The 27,188-nt window shown below is 40.5% G+C and overlaps 1 protein-coding gene across 1 annotated transcript; it reads left to right on the plus strand.

The window, feature by feature from the left end:
* LOC132395159 (shugoshin 1-like) lies at nucleotides 1-26,838 on the plus strand. The gene is made up of 9 exons (XM_059971457.1): nucleotides 1-110; nucleotides 4,294-4,377; nucleotides 5,832-5,993; nucleotides 6,076-6,266; nucleotides 11,055-11,161; nucleotides 11,688-11,782; nucleotides 13,282-14,333; nucleotides 25,036-25,232; nucleotides 26,367-26,838. Exons 3-9 carry the CDS (start codon nucleotides 5,846-5,848, stop codon nucleotides 26,515-26,517), a joined length of 1,941 nt encoding a protein of 646 aa, XP_059827440.1. The 5' UTR covers nucleotides 1-110; nucleotides 4,294-4,377; nucleotides 5,832-5,845; the 3' UTR covers nucleotides 26,518-26,838.
* Nucleotides 26,839-27,188: the final 350 nt, after the last annotated feature.

Consider the following 27,188-nt stretch of genomic DNA (forward strand, 5'->3'; position numbering starts at 1 on the left):
GTTTGGAACATACGGCGGACGTGACGGTTGAGGAATGTGGTTGCCCCAGTGTGGACTCGGGTAAATGGCTGTGTCCGGAGCGGTACGAATAGCGGGTTCCGATCTCTGCTGTAAGTCCATTGATTTACCCTTGTTGCTCGCAGATCGCCGATACCCCACCTCCCCAAACCAACTGTGTCGGGGGTAACTTCCTATGTGTACTACAAGCCCTCGGTAGGTTTATCACCTTCGTGTTGGTGTGCCTGGCCGACCCGGGTGGGGAGCTCTGTCAGCGCACAAAGGAATGGGAAACGCCCGTGGATTCCAGTGTGCAACACGTGAGGGCTAAATGTTTATTGTCACAGCGGAAAACTTTTGTGTGATTCTACCTCAGTGCTCTGTTATAATCGTCTTATTACAGCAGAGCCCGGTGAAATAATGGAGTGCAGACAGATAACGAGGTAGATTGCGAGTCAAGAGTTCATCCAGTACGGGGATTATGCCACTAGAATGGAAGTTGTAAAGCTGGTGGGATGAGCTTTAAGGCTTTTGTAACTTCTGCGATTGGGGGCTATTTGATTATGTTGATCGCTTTACAGGGACGGCGAGAAATGTAGACGGTTTCTGTGATAGGCTGGGTTGTGTGCACAGCTCCGGAGTTTCCCGTCACGGCAGAGCAGTTATGGACGATGGATCCAAAAAGCTATGACGCATTGACAAAAGCTGGTGAGGGTCAAAGAGGGCATGACAAATTTAACTAGCCTCCCGAGGAAGCAGAAATGCTGGTGCACTTTTTTAAATTGCTTGTGGCTTCTTTATGGTTGGATTAGGGCAAGCTTAGTGATGTTTTCTCCTAGGAACTTGAAGCTCCCAACCCTCTCGATTTACATAGAAATCTACAGCACATTACACACCCTTCAACCCACAATGTTGTGCCGACCATGTAACCTACTCTAGAAACTGCAATTATCCTACCGCATAGCCCTTTGTTTTTCTAAGCTCCTTGTACCTATCTAAGAGTCTCTTAAAAGACCCAATTGTATCTTTCTCTCACCTTTCTGGCAGTGCATTCCACGAACCCACCACTCTCTGTGTAGGAAAACCTATTTCTGATAGCCCCCTTGTACCTATTTCCAAGCACCTTAATACTATGTCCCCTCGTGCTGATTTTCAAATCCCTACACAGTTTTAATTGATTAAATTAGAATGGTGACAATTGAATTACTGTAGTTCTGGCCATTGTAATTTGAAGGAATGCTGTGAACCATGGATATGGCACAGCAAAGCTTTAATAGAATGGGGCTTCAGATTTGATTGTTTTCCTGTTGTATATGTCAGCAAAGAATTTCTTTGCTCATGCGATACTCAGAGTAAACTATAAACATGTGTACAAAACAACAGAATGGTGCACAGATAGTGCAAAAGGGAATTCTAAAGTGACAACAACAGAATAAAGGAGGTAGAATTGAGAGTGAGAATGTGACAGCATCATTGGGAAAGGGATGCAAAAAAGCTGATTGGTTCAGACGTCTGATAGCAGTGAAGAAGCTATTTTTGAGTCAGGTTGTCTGGGTTTTCAGCCTCCTGTGTTTTGTCCCAGAAGTTAGAAGAGGGAAAACAGAATGGCCAAGATGGCAGGCATCTTTGATACCATTAATCTTCCTGATTAATGGACTGGATGGAAGGAGATGATGAAACCTGAGGTGGATTGGGCAGATTTTACTACTCTGCAAGTTCTTTAGTCTGAAGCAGAGTACTTTATCAGTCTGAGATGCAATCCATTGGAATAATTTCTACAGTCGATCTGTAGAATTTCAAAGGAATCTTCATGGACAAGCAGAATCTTCTTGGATGCCTAAGAAAGTATGTACGCTGATGCGCTTTCTTGATCGTGCATCAGTATGGAAGGTCCAGGTGAGATTGCTGTTGATATAGATGCCCAGGATAGCTGCACTTTTGGTTTGGAGAGGTTGAAATTGTTGTTAGAGTAAAGAAATTAAAGAAATTTGTACATAATCATTACTGGGCAAAATGGAGTAAATAGATGGAAGTTATTCTCAATAGCATTTGCTATTTTCCAGTCTTGTGGAACCTTTCCAGAAGCTACAGAATTTTAGAAAATGAAAATGAATTCATCGATACTTGTCACCATGTACAACACTGAGATTCTTTTTCTCTGGGCATACTCAGCAAATGTAAACAGGATCAATGGACAACGAATTGTGCAAATGCAAATATAAATAGCAATCAATAATGAGCATAAGCAATTGCAGCAGTGAACTATGAACTTTAATATTGCCAGTCCTCCATAAGCTATCATTGACCAGAAACCCAACTGGTCCAGCTGCTTAGAATTATATGGCAGAAAACAGGCTCTTCAGCCCAACTTGTATATGCTGACCAAAATGTCTGTCTAAGCTAGATGCCATTTGTCTGAATGTGGCCCATATCCCTCCAAATGTTTTCTATCTAAGTACCTGGCCAAATGTTTTTTTCTTAAACGTCATAGATGTACTCGCCTTCTAGCTTTCTCTGTCAATTTATTTCATATGTAACTCCCAGTTCGGCTCGTGGCTTAATATAGGGGATGATAGTCCGCGGCCTGGCCAATTTTAATAAATCTCATCTGGGTGGATGCGATGTGATGTGTCCCCTGTTACAAATCAGTACTATGAAATAACAAACGTACACAATATGCAGTTAAACAATTGAGCTTTATAATTTTTAATTTGACTATCTGGTTAGTAAAGAAACAAAAAAAAGACAAGGGCCCATTCTCATGAACAGTCTAAACATTGAAACTCACTGATAGGCCATTTGTCCACCATCGACCTCCTCTGATTGTTGCTGACCTTTGGATCCTAGCTCCAAGTCCACTCCGTCTGGTGGTCTCCCAGCTCTCTCCATTCTCTCCTCATCTCTCCCTGGCAAAAGACCACGAATTCCCTGCTCCCAGACACACAAGAAAGAACAACATCCAGCTCATTGGCTAATGTGGCCCATTATCTCTAGTCATAACCCAAACATTGCTGCTACAGAGAAGCCATTACATTAGCAGTGAAATCTAGAGTGTGAAGAAGTTGAGAAGTTGCCCTTGGGTCCCTTTTAAATCTTTCCCTTCTCACATTAAATGCTGTGGCTCCAGAAGCTGGTCAGAGACAAGGTATGTTATGATAAGTGGTCACTTTCCAATACCTCAAGAATATTTAGTTGCCAGTCCTGACCTCCTCTTTCTCTCTATCACCACCACCACCGTGTTTCTGTGATTGCAAAGATATGGTAGTTCCAAGTGCTGGCCCATGCTCTAAACTCAACACATACAACATGCTGAAGGAATTCAGCAGGCTGGGCAGCAGCTGTGGACATGAGCAGTCAACGTTTCGGGCCAAGACCCTTCGTCAGGACTAAAGAGGGAGGGGGCAGGGGCCCTATAAAGAAGATGGGAGGAGGTTGGGAAGGAGAAGGCTGGTAGATGCCAGGTGAAAAACCAATCAGAGGAAAGACCAAGGGGTGGGGGAGGGGATAGGCAGGAAAGGTGAAGAAGGAATGTAAGGGGAAAGCACTATGGGTAGCAGAAGAAGGTGGAATCATGAGAGAGGTGATAGGTAGCTGGAGGAGGAAGCAGAGTGAAACTGGGTTGGGGGAAGGGAGAGGGAGAGAATTACCGGAAGTTGGAGAATTCGATGTTCATGCCAAGGGGCTGGAGACTACCCAGATGATATATGAGGTGTTGCTCCTCCAACCTGTGTTTGGCCTCATCATGGCAGTAGAGGAGGCCATGTATGGACATATCCAAATGGGAATGTGAAGCAGAGTTGAAGTGGGTGGCAACCGGGAGATCCTGTCTGTTGTGGACGGAGCGGAGGTGCTCAATGAAGTGGTCTCCCAATCTGCATTGCGTCTCACCGATGTAGAGGAGGGAGCACCAGATGCAATAGATGACCCCAACAGACTCACAAGTGGCCCTGAATGGTGGTAAGAGAGGAGGTGTAGCACTTAAGCTTGCAGGGATAAGTGCCAGGTGGGAGATCTATGGGGAGGGACATGTGGACCAGGCTCTAAACTCATCTGACTGGCCTGTAATATTCCTTACATTAAAGTAAAAGAAATCGAGCACTCTTTCCTTCCCAACCACTACTCTTCCAAGATAGAGTTATAAAATCTTCCTGCAAGGTTATTGGCCCTTTCCAGTTTTGGTGTGTTTGTCATTTTTTTAGATCAGGAATTGATTGTTGAGATTTCTGTACAGTTTTGTGGAAGCCTTGTCTTCAGAATTATTACTTGATTCACTCATTTGATTTTTGATTCACCTAGGAATTGTATGGAAGCTAATGGAATCGGCGCATCTTTGAATGGGACAGGCTTGATCAACTTCCTGGTCTATTTCTGTCTGTAAAGGTAGGAAACAATGGTGTAATGAATATATCAGAAATGTAACTACATCTGATGAATGAAAATTAATATGGTCAACATTTCAGATTATTTACAGGAGAAATGTGTATGAGTGATTTTTATAGACTAAAATATTAATTTGGAAAGTTGAAAGCATCAGAAAGAACAAATACAAAAGTACAACACAGAAAATGCTGGAGTAACTCGGAAAGTCTTGACCATTGTTTTGCCTTTATAGAAGCTGGCTGGCATACTGGCTTCCCCCAGCAATTTGTGCGTGTTGCTCCAGTTACCATCGTGTGCAGTCTCGTGTCCCAGAAGAATATCAATGATGCTGGAAATACCCAGCGGTTTGCATCAGAATATGGGAAACATTAGAGGTGTGGCAGGCTTTAAGAAGATAGAAGCAGGGAAAATTGGCAGGGGAAGGAAAACGGTGGGTACGGCAGGAGAGAATAAATGGCAAATGACTAATAGTACAAGTGAAAAGATTGTTTTAAAGGAGTAAGAAGAAGCAAACCATAGTTGTGCATCTCTATATCTTGTCTACTATCTGTATGTTTTGATATTCCTTGTGTATGCAGTCAGCTATTTATTCTAGTTGTAACGCATAACACTGCAGATGCTAGAAATGGGGGGGGGGGGCGAGTAAAAGAAACTTGTAATTACTCAGCAGGTCAGGCAGCATCTGTACAGAGTAAAAAATTTGAGTTGATGCTCTTTTAGTAGTTCTGGGGAAAATTGTTTGAACTGTAATGTTAAATCTTTTTCTCTCATTTTGTACTCTTTGTTCTTTTAGAACTGAAAAAAGAGCCTTTAGGAGAATTGTTTTCTTGGCTTAACAAACTATCAAGTAGATTGTGGTAAAGCTGGGAACTGGTTTGCCCCAACACTGGACACTTTTGCTCAAGTTTGGCTTAGAAAAAATCTGGTAATTAATTCAAAGCTCAGCTTTCACCATCAGACTCTTGACAAGTCTTTGGATAGGACAAAAAACTGACTTGAGGGTCATAAGTAAGTAGAGAGGAGAGTTTTTCCATCTACATTTGAGATTTTTCAAATATAAGTTGGATTCAGAAACTCAATACAAAATGATATGTTTACAGATGTTAATCATTAAAGAAGTGCTTAGGAATTAGAGCAGCATACACTGTATATTTAAGTGAAGATAATGTAAAGTATGAAAATTAAGGGAAGAGAAAATAGAAATTAAATGTTCCCAATTCATTCTCTTTACACAAAGCTGCCCATTTCTCTAATATGATCTATTGTGCATTTCCCATTCCTTTGATCCCCATTTAAAAGTAGATTGGGGTGAAAATATTTATTTCAACTGGGCAGATTGAAATATTTGTTCTACATCTACAAAAAGAAGCACAAGGAACAAACTTTTGTCACCACTTTTTCTTATAACTGTAATAATGTTTCATATACTTTTTATTTATAACCAAATCTTAAAGGATTGAGAAGGAAGATGGCTTATGAAAAATGTTGGAAGGTCCCTGTCCAAGAAAATCTGGAAGCTATCAAGGAGCGCATGAAAGAGAAACGGAATCAGGCCCAGGCCAAAGTCAACAGAGCTAAGCAAACTTTGAATTCAAAAGTTAATTCCAAATTACTGAGTAAGCATGGAAATTTATCTCTGTAAAACATTCAGTTTCAGATTCTAGCAGACCTGCTTACTACTTTCTTTTAATTTGACAGATAAGAACTCTTTCATTAAAAGTATCCAGGCAAACAATCAAAGCCTAGCTTTGTCTCTGGAAGCAGTAAAGCAGAAACTGAGAGATGCATCGGATATCATATTGTCCTTGAAAAAAGAACGGCAAGCGATGATATTCTACATTCTTATGCTAAAGAAGCAGGTTGAAAACTATAACCTGAAACAAGATAAGGTATCCCATTCAAATACAAGGCTATTCATTTCATTTCTAATTTTTATTGTTAATGGCAGATGTTTCAGTTTCTACGGTATCTTGAAATGAAAATGATTTCAAATCTATTTGAACTTTTATCAGTGGAGTTTATGAATGTTTGTGATCTGACAAGACTTAACAGCAAATATGGGCATATGTGATATGATTAATTTTTACTCTTAGAAAACATTTTAGCTTTGTTGGAATGGAAGTAATCATGTGGCCTTTTAATTTTCTGAAAGGTATAACCATATCTGACCGTGCAAAGATTTAGTAATCTTCAGGGAGTGGTCGATGTCGGTGTTGATCAGCAGGGCGAAGTATCACTTGCCATTTAGTAACAATGATTCTTCAAAACTGACCAAATACCCATAGAATTCTAATAGATAACAAATCAGAGTGCAAAATGTACAATTCTAGCGAATACATTACAGTGTGCTAAATGAAGGTTGGAGCATGCTATTTGTTAGGTTTTGAAGCTAAATTTTTCTAAACTTTTTTTTGGAATTATTTTACGATCAGTTTGTTGAGTCACTGTTGCTATCATCAGTTGTTTTACAACCTGAATTTGCAGCATGTAATAATGATATTACTGCAACTTTGTAACTGTTTTGATTTTTTTTTTCTCTGCATGCATTTTTAACTATGGTATGATTCAAGTGTAATTTTATGTTAAATATTTTCTGAGAAGAAAGGAATAATGCCATCTTTACTTCTATAGGTTTCCCCCGCAATCGGAAGGTAGAGCGTTCCTATGAAACCGTTTGTAAGCCGAAATGTCGTAAAGCGAAGAAGCAATTACCATTAATTTATATGGGAAAAATTTTTGAGCGTTCCCAGACCCAAAAAAATAACCTACCAAATCATACCAAATAACACATATACACCCTATATAAAGTAGAAATATTGTATGTACGGTGTAGTTCCACTCTTCAACATCGGGAAGACAGTGAGCCAAAATTGATTTAGAGGAAAAAATCAGCATGTACATGCATGTACACGCATACACAAACAACTGCCCGCACAAGGTTCCACGGTCATTGTAGTCTTTCTTGGGGTAAACACACGTATAAAGTGGGCATCTTTTCGTAAAAGCGAAAATCCTCTTTGGTTAGCAAAAGCAGGTACTAATGTAGGTCTTTTGTAACAGCGAGTTGTCGTAAAGCGAACGTTCGAAAAACAAGGGACACCTGTATATGAAACGAGATTTCTTTGTAATGCCTTTTTGGTAAATTTAGAAGTATTTTAAAAATGGTTATTTAGTTAGGGTTCATAAGAAACATTTTGCAGTTTGCAACAGTGCAAAATCTCAGGATCTTTGAGGAAAGAATTGGTCTCGAATAAATTTTATTTCTTAATCCTCCAACAGTGGCTACTGAGTGAATGTCAGAATGAGAATCAGGTTTAATATCATTGGAATATGTCGTGAAATTTGTTACGCAGCAGCAGTACTTTGCAATACATAATAAATCAGTAAATCACTTATGTATATTAAAGAAAGTAAATAAGTAATGCAAAAAGGGAGAGGGGAGCGATGAGGTAGTGTTCATGCTCCTCAGCCCCCCCCCCCCCATACCAGATGGTGATGCAGCCAGTTAGAATGCTCTCCACAGTTCATCAGTAGAAATTTGCACGTGTTATTGGTGATATTCCAAATCTCAAACTCCTAATGAAGTTTAGCTGCTGCTGTGCATCAATATGTTGGACCCAGGATAGATGCTCAAAAATGCTGACATGCAAGACCTAAAGTTTCTCACCATTTCCACTACTGATCCCTCTGTGAGGACTGGTGTGTTTTCACTCGTCTTACCCTTTCTGAAGTTCACAATCAGTCTTGGTGTTACTGATGTTGACCGCAAGATTGTTGCTGCAACACCACTCAACTAGCTGGTATATCTCCTCTATGCCCTATTATCACCATCTGAAATTTTGCCAACCATAGTTGTGTCATCGGCAAATTTATAGATGGCATTTGGGCTGTGCCTAGCCACACAGTCATGGGTGTCGAGAGAGTAGAGCAATGGGCCAAGCACACATCCTTGAGGTGTGCTAGTGTGGATTATCAGCGAGCTGGAGATGATATTTCCGATTGCACAAACTGTGGTCTTCCAGGGAGGAAGTCGATGTTCCAGTTACAGAAAGTGGTATTGACGCCCAAGTTTTGGAACTTTTTGATCAGAACTATAGGAATAATTGTGTTAAATGTTCATGGTCTTCTGCTGCTGTGGCCTATGGCTTCAAGTTTCAGCATGATGTGCTTTTAGATTTGTTGTTAGCTTGAATCAGTCTTGCCATTCTCCTCTGACCTTTCATTAACTGGTCATTTTTGCTCTGAACTGCTGCTCACTGGATGCTTTTTAAAATTTTTTCGAGCCATTCGCTGTAAACTCTAGAGACTGCTGCCTGTAAAAATCCCAGGAAATCGGTAGCTGTTGTGATGGTCAAACCACCTGTCTGGCACCAACAATCATTCCATTTCAGCTATTTGGGTAATGGAAATTGACCTTTGCACAATTCACAAATCACCACTCCAGAATGAGATACTAAATAAAATTTACTCACACAGAATTGGTTGGGTGGAGGGAGGGGAATTAATAAGTAAACTTTTCAACTTGCACTCTTCCAACAGATCCATAGATGGCATGACTTTGTGTTAAGGAAATCACTACCACGTGAACCATGCACCCTTCTCAAAACTGCTTATGCTGGGATTGCCTGCACTACTTTCCTGTAAAATCCTCTAATCAAGACAATGTTTCACATTAAATCAGTAAATAAGCCTCCATGGCCCTCTTTGGTAGAGAATTCTGATGATTTGCTCACTCATGAATAAGTGACGTAGTTTGTAGCATTGTAGTTTGTGTTATGCTACTATAGCACCAATCGAGGTTCAATTCCCACCGCTACCTGTAAGGAGTTTGTGCGTTCTCCATGTGACTGCGTGATTTCCTTTGGGTCCTCCTGTTTGCTTCCCACATTCCAAGGATGTAGTTAGTGTGTTGTGGTCACGCTACGTTGGTGCTGCAAGTGTGGCGATACTTTTTGCTGCTCAGTGCAGTCGTTGCTGATGACACATTTCACTGTACGTTTCAGTGTTCTGATGTATGCAATGTCCTGGTTAAGATTTTCACTGCTATGCTGTGAGATAGTTTCATTAGCAGTTTTCTGTAAAAGAAGTGTGTCATGCTGTAAAGTGTTTTTTGGCTTCAGCTGAGATAAGGACCTATGTTGTCCAGCTTTTGAATGTGAATCAGCCAATCTGAATTGTGGGATGGAAGAGAAGGTTCTAGGGAGCTGTGGGGAAGAGTTTTCTGAAGTACAGAGGTCTGGTTTGGGGTCTTTTGGTGGGAGCTGTGGAGCAGGGCACAAGAGAAGATGCCATAGAATGCCATTGGAAATAGAGACCCTGTTACAAGAAATGCTTTGTGTAGGTGAATAGCTCCAAGCAGAATCTGAATCAGGTTCATTATCACTGGCATGAGTCGTGAAATTTATTAACTCAGGAGCATTTGCCAGTACTCCTAAGAGAGCCAGTTTGCTCGAAATGGTCGGGGGGAGCTTGAAAATGTGGCGGCTGAGGACTGTGGGTTTAGTGTGTGAGTAAGTGATACACCCCACAGATATTCCAGTATGAGTTCCAATGGTTGTGTATATTGGACTGGTCTAATTGTAATGGGCCCTTTTATTTTCTTTTTAACCTATTGTTTGATAAAGCTGAAATTGGTAAATATGCTTTCTTTATAATTTTATGCAGTGTACGATCTGTTTCTTGCCAACTGACAATTGTGTATGGGCAGTAATTATACAGCATTCACTCAAATCGAGGTTTCTTTAATCGGAACATCCTAATTTTCCTGTTTGGTTGAACCCCAAATCATCCTGACCCTAGATGTATATTGTTTTTGAAAGTTTGTATACGAACCCAGTGAGAGTTATGTGTACATGTGACAGAGTTAAACTTTTAATCTATAAGAAATTGTTCTCTACTCCTCCATGATCAACAGATTTTACTTGTGAATTAACAGATCTTCCAGTGTCAGACTCTGGTTTTGTAAATGTGAGTAACATTTCAAAATGTTGCTTTTGTTGAAACTGGTGAATGCTCCATTTTATTTACCACATATTTAAATGTTGAAAACAATTCTAGGTATTCACTAATTTTCTATAAAAGAAATTTCAACTTTTTATTTCTTATCCATGGTTTCAGTTTTTGTATACAGTAGTTCATCAGCATCAATAGAGAAAATCATTTTAGATACAAGCCTTTTTAGATTAATATTCGATAACTACAAACTGTTCCAGCTGCTGGGAAATGGTAGCGCAGCATAAAAGCCAGGACGAACAGGCACTGGGACAGATTCTTCCACCAGGCCACCAGACAGATTAATTCATGCTGATACAATTGTATTTCTGTTATATTGACTGTCCTGTTGTGCATACTATTTATTACAAATTACTATAAATTGCACATTTATATGGAGACATAACATAAAGATTTTTACTCATATATATGAAGGATGTAAGTAATCAAGTCAAGTTAAATCAAATGTTTTCACTTAATAGTTTATCAATGATGGCAATCATCACATCTTGTGGCGTGACAGATTGCACAAAAAAGCATAACTTTCGTGCTGACTGAATTATTGTGTTTGGAATTATGAACACCAGCATCGATTAGTGACCCAATGGGATCCAAAACAGTTCTTGAGCAAAGCAGAATTGTATTGAATCATTTTAATATAATGTGCCTTTATTTTTTTTTTGCAGAATTTGAAGTTAAATCCTGGTTCTATAGATGGGGATCTAAGTATCTTAGAAGACGATCTTCTGCATGCGTTACCAGATTGTTCTTCACCCATTGTACCCTTTATTCCGTGAGTATGTCTTGGAATTTTAGTATTGTAAATGGTGTAACTGGAAACTCATACCTCACTGCAATGCTGACTACACCACCTACTGTATTCAGTGCCAAAACTCTTATTTCCTCCATTTCTGTATTTGTACTGGTGATGACAGTTGTTTCTGCTCTACCATAATTTATAGAGCCTTTATTATCTCTGTTTTTGCCTCTTTCGTTTCTAACCTTTCACGTATTCCCCAGATCTTCGCTTTCCATGCTCTTACATTCAGTGGATCTTTACAATTTCTATCACCTTCAACAAGATCCCATCTCAGCTGCACCTTCACTTCCCCTTTTGGCTCCACCATTGGAATGCCAAACAAATCCTGTTGTAATATGGACTGATTTGTTTTTTAAAATAATTAAGAGTTAGATTGTTGAATTATTTTGAAAACACCTGAATAAATTGTTATACCAAAGTGTTTTTTTTTTAAAAAAGGTTTCTCTTTTTAAAATTTCTGTTTGAGGGGTGAAATTTATATCCATCTGGCTTTTTTTAGTGACGTTCCCTTGGAGAACTCCAAAGCTGTAGAGAACATAAATGCACCATCTGATATGGAGAACATTCAGCATCTATCAAAAAAGTTATCAAGTGGTAAGATCATGTGTAAATCTTAATGTTGTCATCACTATCGTAAAATTCACATTAATAGCAATTATTTTATGTATTAATAAAAGCAATCTATTTTTGAGATGGAGGTGAGAAAAAGTAATCAGTAAGAAATGGGAATTACAAATTCTGATGAAGAGCCTATGTGGTGAAATATCTATCTTTTCCCATAAGTGCAGCTTGGTATTTTCAGAATTTCCTGAAGAAGGGTCTTGGCCCAAAACATTAACTGTTTATTGCTTTTCATAGATGCTGTCTGTCCTGCTGAGTTCCTCCAACATTTTCTCTGTTGCTTTGGATTTCCAGCGTCTGCAGAATTTCTCATGTTCAGAATCTTGTTTTTATTTAAGATTTCCATTGTTTGTATACTTTGGATTTATCAGTAAGAAAATGTCTTGGTTGATTCTTTTTCAAAGTAACTTACTTAATAATTATTTTTATGTAGTTAAGTACATTCAGCATATTTTCAAAGGCATGACAAATATTGGAAAATTCTAAGTGGTCCATGGAAACATCAACTGTATGCTTTTCCATAGATGCTGCCTGGCCTGCTGAGTTACTCCAGCATTTTGTGTGAGATGCTGAAGATTTCCAGTATTTTCTGTTTTTCCAAATTTCCAGCAAGTGCAGGTTTTATTAAAAAAAAACAAGTTTAAACAATTTGACATGATTTACTATAAAATGATCCTAGCTATGTTAATTTGATTTCATGTAAGATATTGATCTCAGTGGCATCTTATTGCTCCAATACAAATTTAGCTTGGGTTTGGAATTGGTTTTGTTATTGTTGCTTGTACTGAGGTACAGTGAAAAGCTTGTCTTATCCATACAGATCAATTCATTACACTGTGCATTGAAGTAGTAAAAGAACAATAATAATAATGGAATACAGAATAGTGTAACAGCTTGAGAGTGCAGGTAGACAAAAAGGTGCAAGATCATAACAAAGTAGAGTGACAGCTCAAGAGTGCATCTTATCATGCTAGGGAACTACTTGATAATGTTAGAGCAGTGGGGTAGAGGCTGTCCTTGAACCTGGTAGGAAGCACTTTCAGGCTTTTGTATCTTCAACCCAACATAAGAGTGGAGAAGAGAGAATGTATGGTGTAGGTGGGATCTCAGAATATGTAAGATGCTTTACGGCAGCAAGAAGTTTAGACAGAGGGAGGCTGGTTTTTGTGATGAGCTGAGCTGAGTCCACAACTCTAGTCTCTTGTCAGATGCAGAGAGAGCAGATGCCATAGCGAGCCATGATGCTTATGAGTTGAAGTCAGTAAACAACAGTTTATACCTCAAACCAATTCCTATAGTAAATGAAAAGCTTTGCAATTTTTTTTCTAATCCTATTAACTTTTATTGCAGGTTTTTTCCCTAAACAAATTTATTTGGTAGTAAGATATTGTTCTGTTTTAGATTTTTGAAGTATTTCAATGTTTTGATTTGGAAAACTGGCAAATACTGAAAATGTCTTTGTTTTGGAAAAGGGAGAAGATCTACGTATAATCAAAGTCCAGACTCTGACAGTGATGCAGTAGCTCCGTTAAAAGAATTTGCTGTGTTGCCAAAGGGGGTTTCAGTTAGGAGACAATCGGGAAGGAAAAAACCCTCTTTCTTTGGTGGTAGTGATACTTTCGAATTTATTCACACTTCCGAAAATTATCCAGAGATACCTTGGGCACATGAAGAACAAAAAATTGTCATTGATTATCAAGTGGATGAAAATGTGTCTGATTCTCTGAGTTCCAACCTTGGAACTGATACAGCAGTTGCTGAGTTGGGTCACTTGCAAATAGGAAACCCTATGGATCCTGAGAAAGACAAATCTACATTCAGAAGCAAAGTGAAAATGATAAATTCAAGAAGTGTACAAAGGGTACAACCTAACTCCAAAAAGAGAGAGGAGGTTCAACTGGAAATAGAGCAAAAGGTTAGAGATGGAAAAATGAAGGAAGGAAATAAATGTGTACCAGCTAAAAAGCACTGGGAGGCTCTGAAACCTCGAACTCGATCAAAGAGCAGAGATCAAAGCAAAAATTACATTTCCAAAGAAAGAAAAAAATCTCTGGACTGCAGTGATGCCTATAATTTTGATAATGAAGAAAGTATTCATCTTACACCTTTCCGTAGGAAATATGAGCCGACTGCAGTTGAGAATGTAGACAGTACCAAAAGTAGTGTTGATATGGAGAGTAATTCAGAAGATGATTTGGTGGATAGTCCTTACATCCCCCCTGCTGATAAAAGACGTAGAAAATCAAATTGTAATCAAGATAAAAATGAAGGACCAATGGTTTTAACTACCAGATCAAGATCCAACAGAATTACAGCAACTCTTCAAAAAAAGCCATGCAGAGATCGTGACATTACCGAAGAGATCATTGATAATGAGTTGTCAAAAGCACCAAACAACGGCAAGTATATGTACATTTCACCTGCTTTTGGGTCATTTGATCAGTCATTCAAATGTTATTTGAAAGCCAAGCTCTGGTTTTCTTTGTTTTTTTCCTCTAATAGATGTTTATTTCCTGGTTTCATTGTGGATGAATAAAGTGAGGATATTCACTGTACTAGACATCTAGTTTGTTTACAATACAGTCGGCCCTCCTTAACCATGGATTCTGCACGCGCGGAGTCAGCCAATCGCAGATCAGGAAAATCTGGAAGTTCTCTCTCCAGCACTCGTTATTTGAGCATGTACAGACTATTTTTTTCTTGTCATTATTCCCTAAACAATACAGTATAACTATTTACAAAGCATTTACATTGTATTAGGTATTATAAGTAATCTAGAAATGACTCAAAAGTACAGGCAGTCCCCGGGTTATGAATGAGTTCCATTCCTGAGTCCGTCTTTAAGTCGGAACAGGTACATCCGGTATTATTTAGTGTCAGTTAGTCAAACGTTTTTCTTAGAAAGGTAAAGTATGTACTATATACTATGCATATAAAACACTTAAGAAACATATGTATTTCAATAATTAAACCACTGCATTGCTTAGTAATAATTGTAGCTTTCATCGGGGCAGTGCCTTTCACATGCTTCATTAAAATTGTTCCGATTGATGACCGACTGTAGCCTAATGCTTTTCCAATGACCGATGGCGTTTCACCTCTTTCTGTTCACTTTATTACTTCCACCTTATTTTCAATCATGATTGTGATTATTTTCGTGAACAGGAACACTGCAGATTGAGAGCTGCACAGCCAGGTCCTAATGTCCACCGCACTGAGCATGTTAAATAAAGTCCGGGGTTCCGCTGTGTCCTAAAGACCACTGCACTGAGCCAGGTTAAATAAGGGACTTGAGATCTGCGTTTTTTGGTATTTGTGGGGGGTCTCGGAACCAATTCCCCAAGGATAAGGAGGGCCGACTGTACGCATATTGCAGAGCTTTCCTATACTAGAAGTACATTGCATTGAAATTTATGTGGCGATCAGGAAGGGCATGATATCATAGTGCTCCTACCACAGTTTTCATCTAATTATACTAAGTGAACATCCATGAGGGGAGGTATGGATAAGAAAAAGCTGTTGGGAGCTTGCTGTTATTTGTAGGTGCTCTGGTACAATGCTATGTGCTACTCCAATAACTTGTTACCTGATTCTGGTCAATGTCTGAAATATAATTACACAACTCATTTACTTTTTTGTATTTTGATGTTCTGTCTTTGAAAGATAATGTAAAGTCATTTAAAAGGCTTTGATTGATTGGCAATTTGACCGAAGCTTTTTAGTTGTCTTACGTGTCAGCTAATAACTGGCTAAGAGCTCCTGTACATTGGTGGAATCAGAGAAACACCTGAACTTCAGGTGATAATCTTTTTCTATGTCAGACCACAATTTATCTTAGAAGCTCTGACATGCACTGGCATCCTCAAATTAGATTTGCATATTAATAACATTTCTTTTAAGTTATAAACTATGATTTGATCAACAGTTTGTGCTCATCCAAGGAGCAACACTGAAGCTATTGCAATCTAACTATCATATTCCCTGTGTGCATCTTCTTCACATAACTCCTTTTATCAGCTTCTCTTGAAATACTATTTTGTTGAAATAACTTGGCTATAAATTAAATAAAGTGACTTTATTTTATGGAAGGCAAGTTATCATGCAAAGTAACAGCAATTGAACTTGAAAGGAAATTGGGGGTGGAGTGAAGAGTAGAAATAAACTCTACACCCTATCATTTTATTGTTATATCTTATTCATTCAGATGTTATTCATTGGCCTTTGTTTGGGGGATTGAGTACAAGAGCTGCGTGGTAATGTTGTAGCTCTGTATAACTGGTTAGACCACACTAGGGGTATTGTGTTCAGTCTGGGGCTCCCAAATTAGGAAGAATGTGGAAGCTTTACAGAAGGTGCACAGGAGATTTACCAGGCTATTGCCTGGATTGGAGAGTGTCTTAATGAAGAAAGGTTGAGCAAGCCAAGGCTCACCTCCTCGGAGTGAGTGAAGGAGGATGAGAGATGACTTGATGGAGGAGCATAAAATGATAAGAGGCATAGATAGAGTGGACAGTCAGCGTCTTTTTCTCAAGGTGGCTATGGCTGATACAAGAGGGCATAATTTTAAGATGACTGGAGGAAAGTATGTGTGGAGGGGGTAAGGGGAAGATGTCAGAAGAACATTTTTATACAGTACTAAGCGCAGGGAACATTGGGGACATTTAAGACCATAAGACCTGGGAACAGAATTAGGCCGTTCAGGCCATCGTCCACTTCACCATTCCATCATTGAGTTATTTTTCCTCCCAACTTCATTTTCCTGTCTTCTTCCCATGATTTTGACACCCTACTAATTAAGGACCTTTGAACCTCTGCTTTTAGTCTATCCAATGACTTGGCCTCTACAGCCAGTTGTGACAGTGAATTCCATAGATTCACCCACTAGCTCTCATCTCTGTTCTGAAGGAACATCTTTCTAAGGCTTAGCCCTCTGGTCCTAGACCCTTCCACTAATGGAAACATCCTCTCCATGTACTCTCTTATCTAGACATTTCAATTTTTAGTAGGTTTCAATGAAATTATCCTCTCATTCTTTTAAACTCCAGCAAATACAGGCCAGAGCTATCAAGTGACCCTTTCATTCCTGGGATCGCTTTCCTAAACCACCTCTGACCTTCCAATTTACCTTCCTTACTAATGTCTCAACCTGCTAGTTAACCTTTAAGGAGTCCTGCACCTCTTTGCACCTCTGATTTCTGAATTTGCTCCCTGCTTAGAAGGTAGTCTATGCCATTATTCCTTCTACTGTAGTGCATGACCATACACTTCCCTACACTATTCCATCTTTCTCTTCTTTGCAGAAAGTAATTAGACAATTTAAAGGACAAGCAGAATATTTTGTGCAGTTCTAATCAGAGGCAGGATGTGATTGTGCTGAAAAGAGTGCAGAGGGGATTCACCAGAATGTTGCTTGAACTCTACAGGTACCATTGATGGGGCTATCAAAAATGAAAGGGCATAGCCTTAAGGTGAGAAGAGTGACAAGTTTTAAAGGGGATCTGAGGAAAAGTTCTCTATGCAATGATTGATATCTGGAACATGTTGCCAAAGATGGGGAAAATTGGATGCAATATAAGAGGAAATTCTGATAAGAACTTAAGAAATAGGAGCAGGAGTAGGCCATCTGGCCCGTTGAATGGCAGAGCAGGCTCAATGAGATCATGGCTGATCTGACCATAGACTTGTCTCTACCTACCTGCCTTTTCCCCATAACCCTTAATGCCCCTGCTATGCAAAAATATCCAGCCTTATTTTAAATATATTTATTGAGGTACCCTCCACTGCTTCATTAGACTGAGAATTCCACAGATTCACCGCATTCTGGAGGAAAAGCCTCCTCAACTCTGTCCTAAATCTAATCCCCTGAATCTTTAGGCTATGTCCCCTAGTTCTAGTCTCACCTTTCCTGCTTCTATCTTATTTATGCCTTTCATAATTTTATGTTTATATGATCATCCTTTTTATCATTCTTCTGAATTCCAGCGAGTACAATCTCAGGCAACTCAATCTCTCGTCATAGTCTAACCCCCTCATCTCTGGAATTAACCTAGTGAACCTTCCTCAGGTAAGGAAACCAGAACTACACACGGTACTCCAGGTGTGGCCCTGTACAGTTGCAGCGTAAACTCCCTGCTTTTAAATTCAATCCCTTGAGCAATGAAGGCCAACGTTCCATTTAACTTCTTGATAGCCTGCTGCACCCGCAAACCAATTTTATGCAATTCATGCACTAGCACTCCCAAGTCCTTCTGCACAGAAACATGCTGCAATCTTTTACCATTTAAATAATAATCTGATCTTCCATTTCTTCTTCCAAAGTGGATGACTTCACGTTAACCAGCATTGTACTCCATCTGCCAGACCCTTGACCCTCACTTACCTAACTATATTTCTGCAGACTCTGTGTATCCTCTGCATAATTTGCTTTTCCACTCAATTTAGAGTCGTTTTAAATACACTACACTCAGCCCCCTCTTCCAGATTGTTAGTGTATATTGTGAACAGGCCCAGCATCGACCCCAGTGGCACACCGCTCACCACTGATAGCCAACCAAAAAAAAACACCCAAGTATCCCAAGACTTTGCTTTCTATTGGTTACCCAATTCTCTATCCATGCTAATACATCACCCCCAACTCTTTGTATCCTTATCTTATGGGTAGGTCTTTTATGTGGCACCTTATTGAACACCTCTGGAAATCCAAGTAAATAATGTACTCCTGTTCCCCTCTATCCACTGCACTTGTTTACCCTCAAAGAACACCAGTATGTTTGTCAAACAGGACCTGCCTTTGCTGAATCTATGCTATGTCTGTCTGATGAATCCATTTCTTCTTTAACGATAGCTTCAAGCATTTTCCCAACTACAAATGTTAAACTAACTGGCTTTTTGCCGAATCCTTTTTTTGAACAGTGGCGTGATGTTCACCTTCTTCCAATCCATTCCCAGAGTCCAGAGAATTTTGGAAAATTATCACCAAAGCCTCAACTATAACCTCTGCCATTTTTTTCAGTACCCTGAGCTGCATTCCATCAGGACCAGGGGACTTGTCTATCTTTAGGCCCACAAGTTTGCTCAGCACTACCTCTTTAGAGAGAGCTATTGTATTGAGGTCCTCACCTCCCATTGCATCTATATTATGTTCTCTGTGCTTGGTGTCAGTTGAGGGAGGTCCGGGAGACTTCCAGGCAGCCACATCTGCATCAGGTGTGTCGAGCTGCAGCTCCTTAGGGAACTGGAGATGCAGCTCGATGACCTTCCTCTGGTCAGGGAGAGTGAGGAGGTGATAGAGAGGAGCTATAGGCAGGTAGTCACACTGGGGCCTGAGGAGACAGATAAGAGGGTTACAGGAGTCAGAGGCTAGGGAGTACCCCAGTGGCTGTACCCCTTGACAATAAGTGCTCCTGCTTGAGTACTGTTTGGGGAGGGGGGGGTGGCCTACCTGGGGGAAGCAACTGTGGCCATGCCTCTGGTACAGAGTCCGGCCCTGTGGCTCAGAAGGGTAGGGAAAGGAAGAGGATGGCAGCAATGATAGGGGACTCTATAGTTAGGGGGTCAGACAGGTGATTCTGTGGATGCAGGAAAGAAGCGGATGGAAGTTTGCCTCCCAGGTGCCAGGGACCGGGATGTTTCAGATCGCATCCAAGATAGCCTGAAGTGGAAAGGAGAACAGCCAGAGGTCTTGGTACATATTGGAACCAATGGCATAGGTAGGGAAAGGGAAGAGGTCCTGAAAACAGACTTCAGGGAGTTAGAAAGGAAGTTGAGAAGCAGGACCACAAAGGTAGTCATCTCAGGATTACTGCCTGGGCCACGTGACAGTGAGTATAGTAATAGAGTCAGTTGGAGGATAAATGAGTGGCTGAGTGATTGGAGCAGGGGGCAGGGATTCAGATTTCTGGATCATTGGGACCTCTTGGGGAAGCAGTGACCTGTACAAAAAGGATGGGTTGCACTGAATCCTAGGGGGACCAATATCCTGGCAGGGAGATTTGCTGAGGCTATTGGGGAGAGTTTAAACTAGGATTGCTGGGAGGTGAGAACTAAACTGAAGAGGCGGTTGGTTCACTAATAGAGAAAGCTTGCAGACAGTACAAGAGGGAGGATCATGAAGGGATGTGGTCAAACTGATGGTTTGAGATGTGTCTATATTAATGCAATGAATATTATGAACAAAGCGGATGAGAGAGCGTGGATCAGTACTTGGAGCTGTGATGTGGCCATTACAGAGACCTCAATGGCTCGGGCAGGAATGGTTACTTCGACTGCCAGGCTTTAGATGTTTCAGAAAGGACAAGGAGGGAGGCAAAACAGGTGAGGGCATGGCACTGTTGATCAGAGATACTGTCAAGGCCGTCGAAAAGGAGGAAGACATGGAAGGACTGTGGGCGGAAATTAGGAACAGGAAGGGGTCAGTAATTCTACTGGGTGTTTTTTTTAATAGAACTCCCAATACTACTACAACTACTGCACAGAGTCTTGCCATTTTCAGAAGTTTTCTGATGACTCTGCCATAGTTGCCATGCATCAGCAAGGGAGATGAGGCAGAGTACGGGGCTACGGTGGGAAACTTTGTCACATGGTGTGAGCAGAATCATCTGCAGCTTAATGTGAAAAAGACTAAGGAGCTGGTGGTGGACCTGAGGAGGGCCAAGGCACCGGTGACCCCTGTTTCCATCCAAGGGGTCAGTGTGGACATGGTGGAAGATTACAAATATCTGGGGATACAAATTGACAATAAACTGGACTGGTCAAAGAACACTGAGGCTGTCTACAAGAAGGGTCAGAGCTGTCTCTACTTCCTGAGGAGACTGAGGTCCTTTAACATCTGCCAGACAATGCTGAGGATGTTCTGAGTTTGTGGTGGCCAGTGCTATCATGTTTGCTGTTGTGCGCTGGGGCAGCAGGCTAAGGGTAACAGACACCAACAGAATCAACAAACTCATTCGTAAGGCCAGTGATGTTGTGGGGGTGGGACTGGACTCTCTGACGGTGGTGTCTCAAAAGAGGATGCTGTCCAAGTTGCATGCCATCTTGCACAATGACTCCCATCCACTCCATAATGTCCTGGTTAGGCACAGGAGTACATTCAGCCAGAGACTCATTCCACTGAGATGTAACACTGAGCGTCATAGGAAGTCATTCCTACCTGTGGTCATCAAACTTTACAACTCCTCCCTCGGAGTGTCACACCCTGAGCCAATAGGCTGGTCCTGGATTTGGCTTAATTTACTTATTATTTTATTATTTATGGTTTTATATTGCTATATTTCTACACTATCCTTAGTGCGACTGTAACAAAACCCAGTTTCCCTCGGGATCAGTCAAGTATGTCTGTCTGTCTGTCAGTAGTAACAGGGACATCGAGGAATAGCTAGGGTGTCAGATTCTGGAAAGGTGTAATAATAACGAGGTTGTCATGGTGAGAGATTTTAATTTCCCAAATATCGATTGGCATGTCCCTAGAGTGAGGTGTCTAGATGGGGTGGAGTTTGTTAGGTGTGTTCAGAAAGGTTTCTTGACACAATATGTAGATAAGCCAACAAGAGGAGAGGCTGTACTTGATCTGGTATTGGGAAATGAACCTAGTCAGGTGTCAGATCTCTCAGTGGAGAGCATTTTGGAGAAAATGATCACAATTCTATCTCCTTTACCATAGCATTAGATAGGGATAGGTACAGACAAGTTAGGAAAGTGTTTAATTGGAGTAAAGGAAAATATGAAGCTATCAGGTGGGGACTTGGAAACATAAATTCAGTTCAGTTCACTTTCAGTTTATTGTCATTTAGAAACCACAAATGCAATGCAGTTAAAAAATGAGACAATGTTCCTCCAGAATGATATCACAAAAGCACACGACAAAACAGACTACACCAGAAGATCCACATAACGTTTCGTAATCCCCAAATCCAGTGTCCGGAGAGCCTGCTGCGTATTAATATCGCGCTACCATCTTAGCGCATTTCCCGGAAAGGAGCTCCAAACCCACTAGACAAAACAAGACTACCCAGACACACCAAGTCAGGAGACCAACTCTACCACCCAACAAACCAAAAACTAAAACTACAAGACCTACACAAAACCACATAGTTACAACAGTGCAGACAATACCATAATTGATTAAAAAACAGACCATGGGCACAGTAAAAATAGTCCAAAACCACCACACAGTTCCCACAAGTCCTCTGGGTCCCGATAGACTCATCATCCCACGCCGGGGGCAGAAGGGAATACCCCCACTATGGACTCCCACGGCACCGCCGGACTCAGCCTCGCAGGCACAGCACACAGTGAAAGCTCTGTCGAATCCAGCCTCACAGGCACAGCACACAGTGAAAGCGCCCTGACTGCAGCGGACTCAGAGTCCATCGTACCTCAGAGGAACGGATGCTCTCAGGGAAGTGTATGGAAGAAATGTGGCAAATGTTCAGGGGATATTCTGCATAAGTATGTTCCAGTGAGACAGGGAAAGGATGGGAGGGTACAGAAACCATGGTGTACAAAGGCTGTTGTAAATCTAGTTAAGAATAGCTTACAAAAGGTTCAAAAAGCTAGGTAATGATAGAGAACTAGAAAATTATAAGGGTCAGAAGAAGCTCAAGAAAGAAATTACGAGAGCCAGAAGATGCCATGAGAAGGCCTTGACAGACAGGATTAAGGAAACCCCAAGGCATTCTACAACTATGTGAAGAGTAAGAGGATAAGACGTGACAGAATAGGACCAATCAAGTGTGACAGTGGAAAAGTGTGTACGGAACCGGAGGAGATCGCAGAATTACTTAATGAGTACTTTGCTTCAATATTCACTACAGAAAAGGATCTTGGCGATTGTAGGGATGACTTGCAGTGGACTGAAATCTTGAGCATGTAGATATTAAGGAAGAGGAAGTGCTGGAGCTTTTGGAAAGGATCAAGTTGGATAATTCACCAGGACTTGACGAGATGTACAGCAGGCTACTGTGAGAGGCGAGGGAGGAGATTACTGAGCCTCTAGCAATGATCTTTGCATCATCAATGGGGACGGGAAAGGTTAAGGAGGATTGGAGAGTTGCGGATGTTGTTCCCTTTTTAAAGAAAGGGAGTAGAGATAGCCCAGGAAATTATAGACCAGTGAGTCTTACTTCAGTGGTTGGTAAGTTGATGGAGAAGATCCTGAGAGGCAGGATTTATGAACCTTTTGAGAGGCATAATATGATTAGTAATCGTCAGCATGGCTTTGTGAAAGGCAGGTTGGGCCTTACAAGCCTGATTGAATTTTTTGAAGATGTGGCTAAACACATTGATGAAGGTAAAGCAGTAAATGTAGTATATATGGATTTCAACAAGGCATTTGATAAGGTACCCCATACGGGGCTTATTGAGAAAGTAAGGAGGCATGGGATCCAAGGGGACATTGCTTTGTGGATCCAGAACTGGCTTGCCCATGGAAGGCAAAGAGTGGTTATAGATGGGTCATATTCTGCATGGAGGCTGTTTACCAGTGGTGTGCCTCAGGGATCTGTTCTGGGACCATTGCTCTTTGTGATTTTTATAAATGACCTGGATGATGAAGTGGAGAGATGACACAAAGTTTGGAGGTGTTGTGGATAGTGTGGAGGGCTGTCAGAGGTTACAGTGGGACATTGATAGGATGCAAAACTGGGCTAAGAAGTGGCAGATGGAGTTTAACCCAGATAAATGTGAGGTTGTTCATTTTGGTAGGTCAAATATGTTGACAGAATATAGTATTAATTTTAAGACTCTTGGCATTGTGGAGGATCAGAGGGATCTTGGGGTCAGTGTCCATAGGACACTCAAAGCTGCTGCGCAGGTTGACTCTGTGGTTAAGAAAGCATACAGTTTATTGGCCTCCATCAATCTTGGGATTGAGTTTGGGGGGCAAGAAGTAATGTTGTAGCAATATAGGACCCTGGTCAGACCCCACTTGGAGTACTGTGCTCAGTTCTGGTCGCCTCACTGTAGGAAGGATGTGGAAACTATAGAAAGGGTGCAGAGGAGATTTACAAAGATGTTGCCTGGATTGGGGAGCATGTCTTATGAGAATAGGTTGGTGAATTAGGCCATTTTTCCTTGGAGGAACGGAGGATGAGAGGTGACCTGATAGAGGTGTATAAGATGATGAGAGGCATTGATTGTAGATAGTCAGAGGCTTTTTCCTAGGGCTGAAGTTGCTATCAGGAGAGGGCACAGTTTTAAGGTTCTTGGAAGTAGATACAGAAATGAGGGGTAAGTTTTTATACTCGGAGCGGTGAGTGCTTGTAATGGGCTGCCAGTGACAGTGGTGGAGGTGGATATGACAGGGTTTTTTAAGAGACTTCTGGATAGGTACATGGAGCTTAAAAAATAGAGTGCTATGTGTAACCCTAGGTAATTTCTCATGTAAGGACATGTTTGGCACAGCTTTGTGGGCCGAAGGGCCTGTATTGTGCTGTAGGTTTTCTGTGTTTCTGTCTTCTCTCCGGCATGTTGGACATGTCCTCCACCATGAAGACCAACGCAAAATAGTTATTCAAAGCCTCTGCCATTTCTTCATTGCCCAATATAAATTCCCCCTTATTGTCCTTCAAGGGATCTATGTTTACTTCACATTTTCTGCTGTATATAATTACAAAAACTTCTGTTTTTATATTTTGTACTAGTTTATTTTCATAATCTATCTTCCCTTTCTTTATTGCTTGCTTAGTGGTTCTTTGTTGCTTTTTAAAGTTTTCCCTACCTTCCAGTTTCCCATATTCTTGGTACTTCGTATGCATAAGCTTTTACGAGGGGTGATGGAAAAGTTTGTGGCCTAAGGTAGAAGGAGTCAATTTTGGACAAACTAGCACATTTATTTTTCAACATAGCCCCTTCCTACGTTTACACACTTAGTCCAGCAGTTGTGGAGCATACGGATCTTGGACCTCCAGAAAGTGTCCACTGCATGAGTGATTGATAAGTTCGTGGCCTAAGGTGAAAGGAGATGAGTTATACAGCTCTCTTTATGTGCATGTGCAGTTCAACTCTGAGTGATTATGCAGAAAGTTTGAAGTTAGCGCATCGCCTACTTTAGGCCACAAACTTATCAATCACCCCGATGAGTTATTGAAGTCAAAAAATTTATGCTTTTGGTAAATGGGTAAAAAAAAATTTAATATCCATTGGGGGAAGTTATATATAAACAGCAGCTGTATTTACAATTGAAATATTTTTATAAGATGTGGTTTTACACATGAAAATGTTTTTTTTTCCTTGAAACAGAGAGAAGCTTTGGACCTCGGTTCAGTTTGAGCGATGTCACCAATTGTTCATCACTACCTGCTGAAAACAAGGGAAAGGAAAAGCCCTGTCCTGGCTTTTTAGACAATATGAATGTGATTTCTCCAATAGCTGTTCATAGGCGGAGAACTACCATGACCATTAATTACAAGGAACCCAATCTCCATTTGTAAGTTGTACTTATCCATTTATATAGTGAAAAAGGACACAATATATGTTCATTGGGGTTTCTCCAAGCTCTTATTCCAGAGTTGTGTGCTGCTGTGCTGTTCCACTTTACGCAACTTACACAGTGCTGGAGGAACTCAGCAGTGTCGGTGGAGGGGAATAAGCAGTTGATATTTCGGGGCGAGACACTTCATCAGGTCTCATGCTACTTGACTTGCTCAGTTCCTCTAGCATTTTGTATTACTCAAGGTTTAGAGCATTTGCAAAATGTCTTTTGTTTGTGTAACCAATTTGCTGGTTCTGCCTTGATTCTATGAGACTTAGTCTTCAAAAGCTGCTGACAATGTGTGTCCTTGTAAAGGCTTCACTGAAGTCTATATAAACTACGTGCACCACCCTATCCTCATTGACCACCTTGGTCATTTCACCAAAATACTCAATCAACTTCATAAGCTATGTTCTCCTACGTACAAGGTCGTGCTGACTACTTCTAATCAGCCCTTATCCTTTATAATGCTCTCCAGATGTTTGATGTTAGTTACTGGTGTATAATTCCCAGGTTCTTTTTTGCCACTCTTCTTAAATGAGGTCTCAACATTTGATAACCCTCCCATCTATATATAGGGGCCTACAGTACAATCCCAGTATCATGATAATTCCCTTCTTTCTCAGCAACAGCCACAAAGTCTCACTGGATGCTTCTTCAATAACTTCACCTCTTGACTACTGCTGTGACATTCCTTTTAATCAAAAATCTCTTTTCTCCACCTTCATCCCACTTAAAGCACCTATATCTTGGAACAGTTCAGTTCCTCCTTAGTCATGTTTCCATTAGGGCTACAATTTCCCTGTCTCGTGTAACTGTCCAAAGTTCACACACCTAACCTTTCAGATCACATGAGATCAAATCACAAGAATTCCTAATTTTAAAATGGATTTCATTTCTATTTTAGATATTTGATATTTCTGAATTAATTAGATTATGCACTATTATTTGCATGTTATTAGGATGCTATCTATCTATATCTGTAATATTTGATGTGCATTCAGAGCCGGTAACAAAGTGGCTAACATAAAACATACAGAAGTAACATAACTCTTAAGGATTAATTATAGATTTTAATCTGTTCAACAGGAAATTACGAAGAGGAGATAAATACACTGACACCCAATTTTTGTATTCTCCGATATTCAAACAGAAAAAGACTGATGGATCTCACCGTAAATCTGGGAAAAAGCAACCTCCATTCAGTAGATATAACGAAGCTTTTGTCAGCTGCCGATAGTTTCCACTGAATGTGAGCTGTGTAAAATATTGAAACATTTAGACTTATCATTTACTGTATGGATTAATATTGGTTTTTAAATTTCAGACTTGTTTAAATGGGTAACTTTCAATGTATTTCAGATGCTCAAAAAATTCTTATGTATATCTTCACAATAAAATTTAACCATTGATGTGATGCCCACTGCCTTTATCAAACTGCTTTGACTATGAAGTTAACACAAGATCATGAATCACCCTCTCTGTATTAGTTACACTTAGAATTTTCTTGAGCATCAGTAATAGTTTTTGAAATATTTGAATAAATCGTCATCCCCTCCTGTTTTAAGTAACCTTTGTTGTGCATTTTTTGCTTTCCTATTTTTAATATTTGAATGCATTAACTGCATAGTCAAGGTATCAACTGACTCAGATGTCTCTTACCCCAAACAACTGGAATTGACAAGATGGTTTTCTAGAATTTTTTTTAGAAACAGGTAGGTAATCTATCTGTTTTTAGGATTACGCCCTGTGCTATGTACTGTCACGACAAGAAATAGGAAAGTAGTAGAGTTAAGTGCATGGCCGAAGAGCTGGCGCAGAGGAGGAAGAGAGGGCTTCAGATACATGGATTATTGGTTTCTCTTCCAGGGGAGGTTGAACCTGCACAAGAATGGGTTTCAACTAAACTGA

The sequence above is a fragment of the Hypanus sabinus genome, chromosome 6 (genome assembly GCF_030144855.1).
Source record: "Hypanus sabinus isolate sHypSab1 chromosome 6, sHypSab1.hap1, whole genome shotgun sequence".
Lineage (NCBI taxonomy): Eukaryota > Metazoa > Chordata > Chondrichthyes > Myliobatiformes > Dasyatidae > Hypanus > Hypanus sabinus.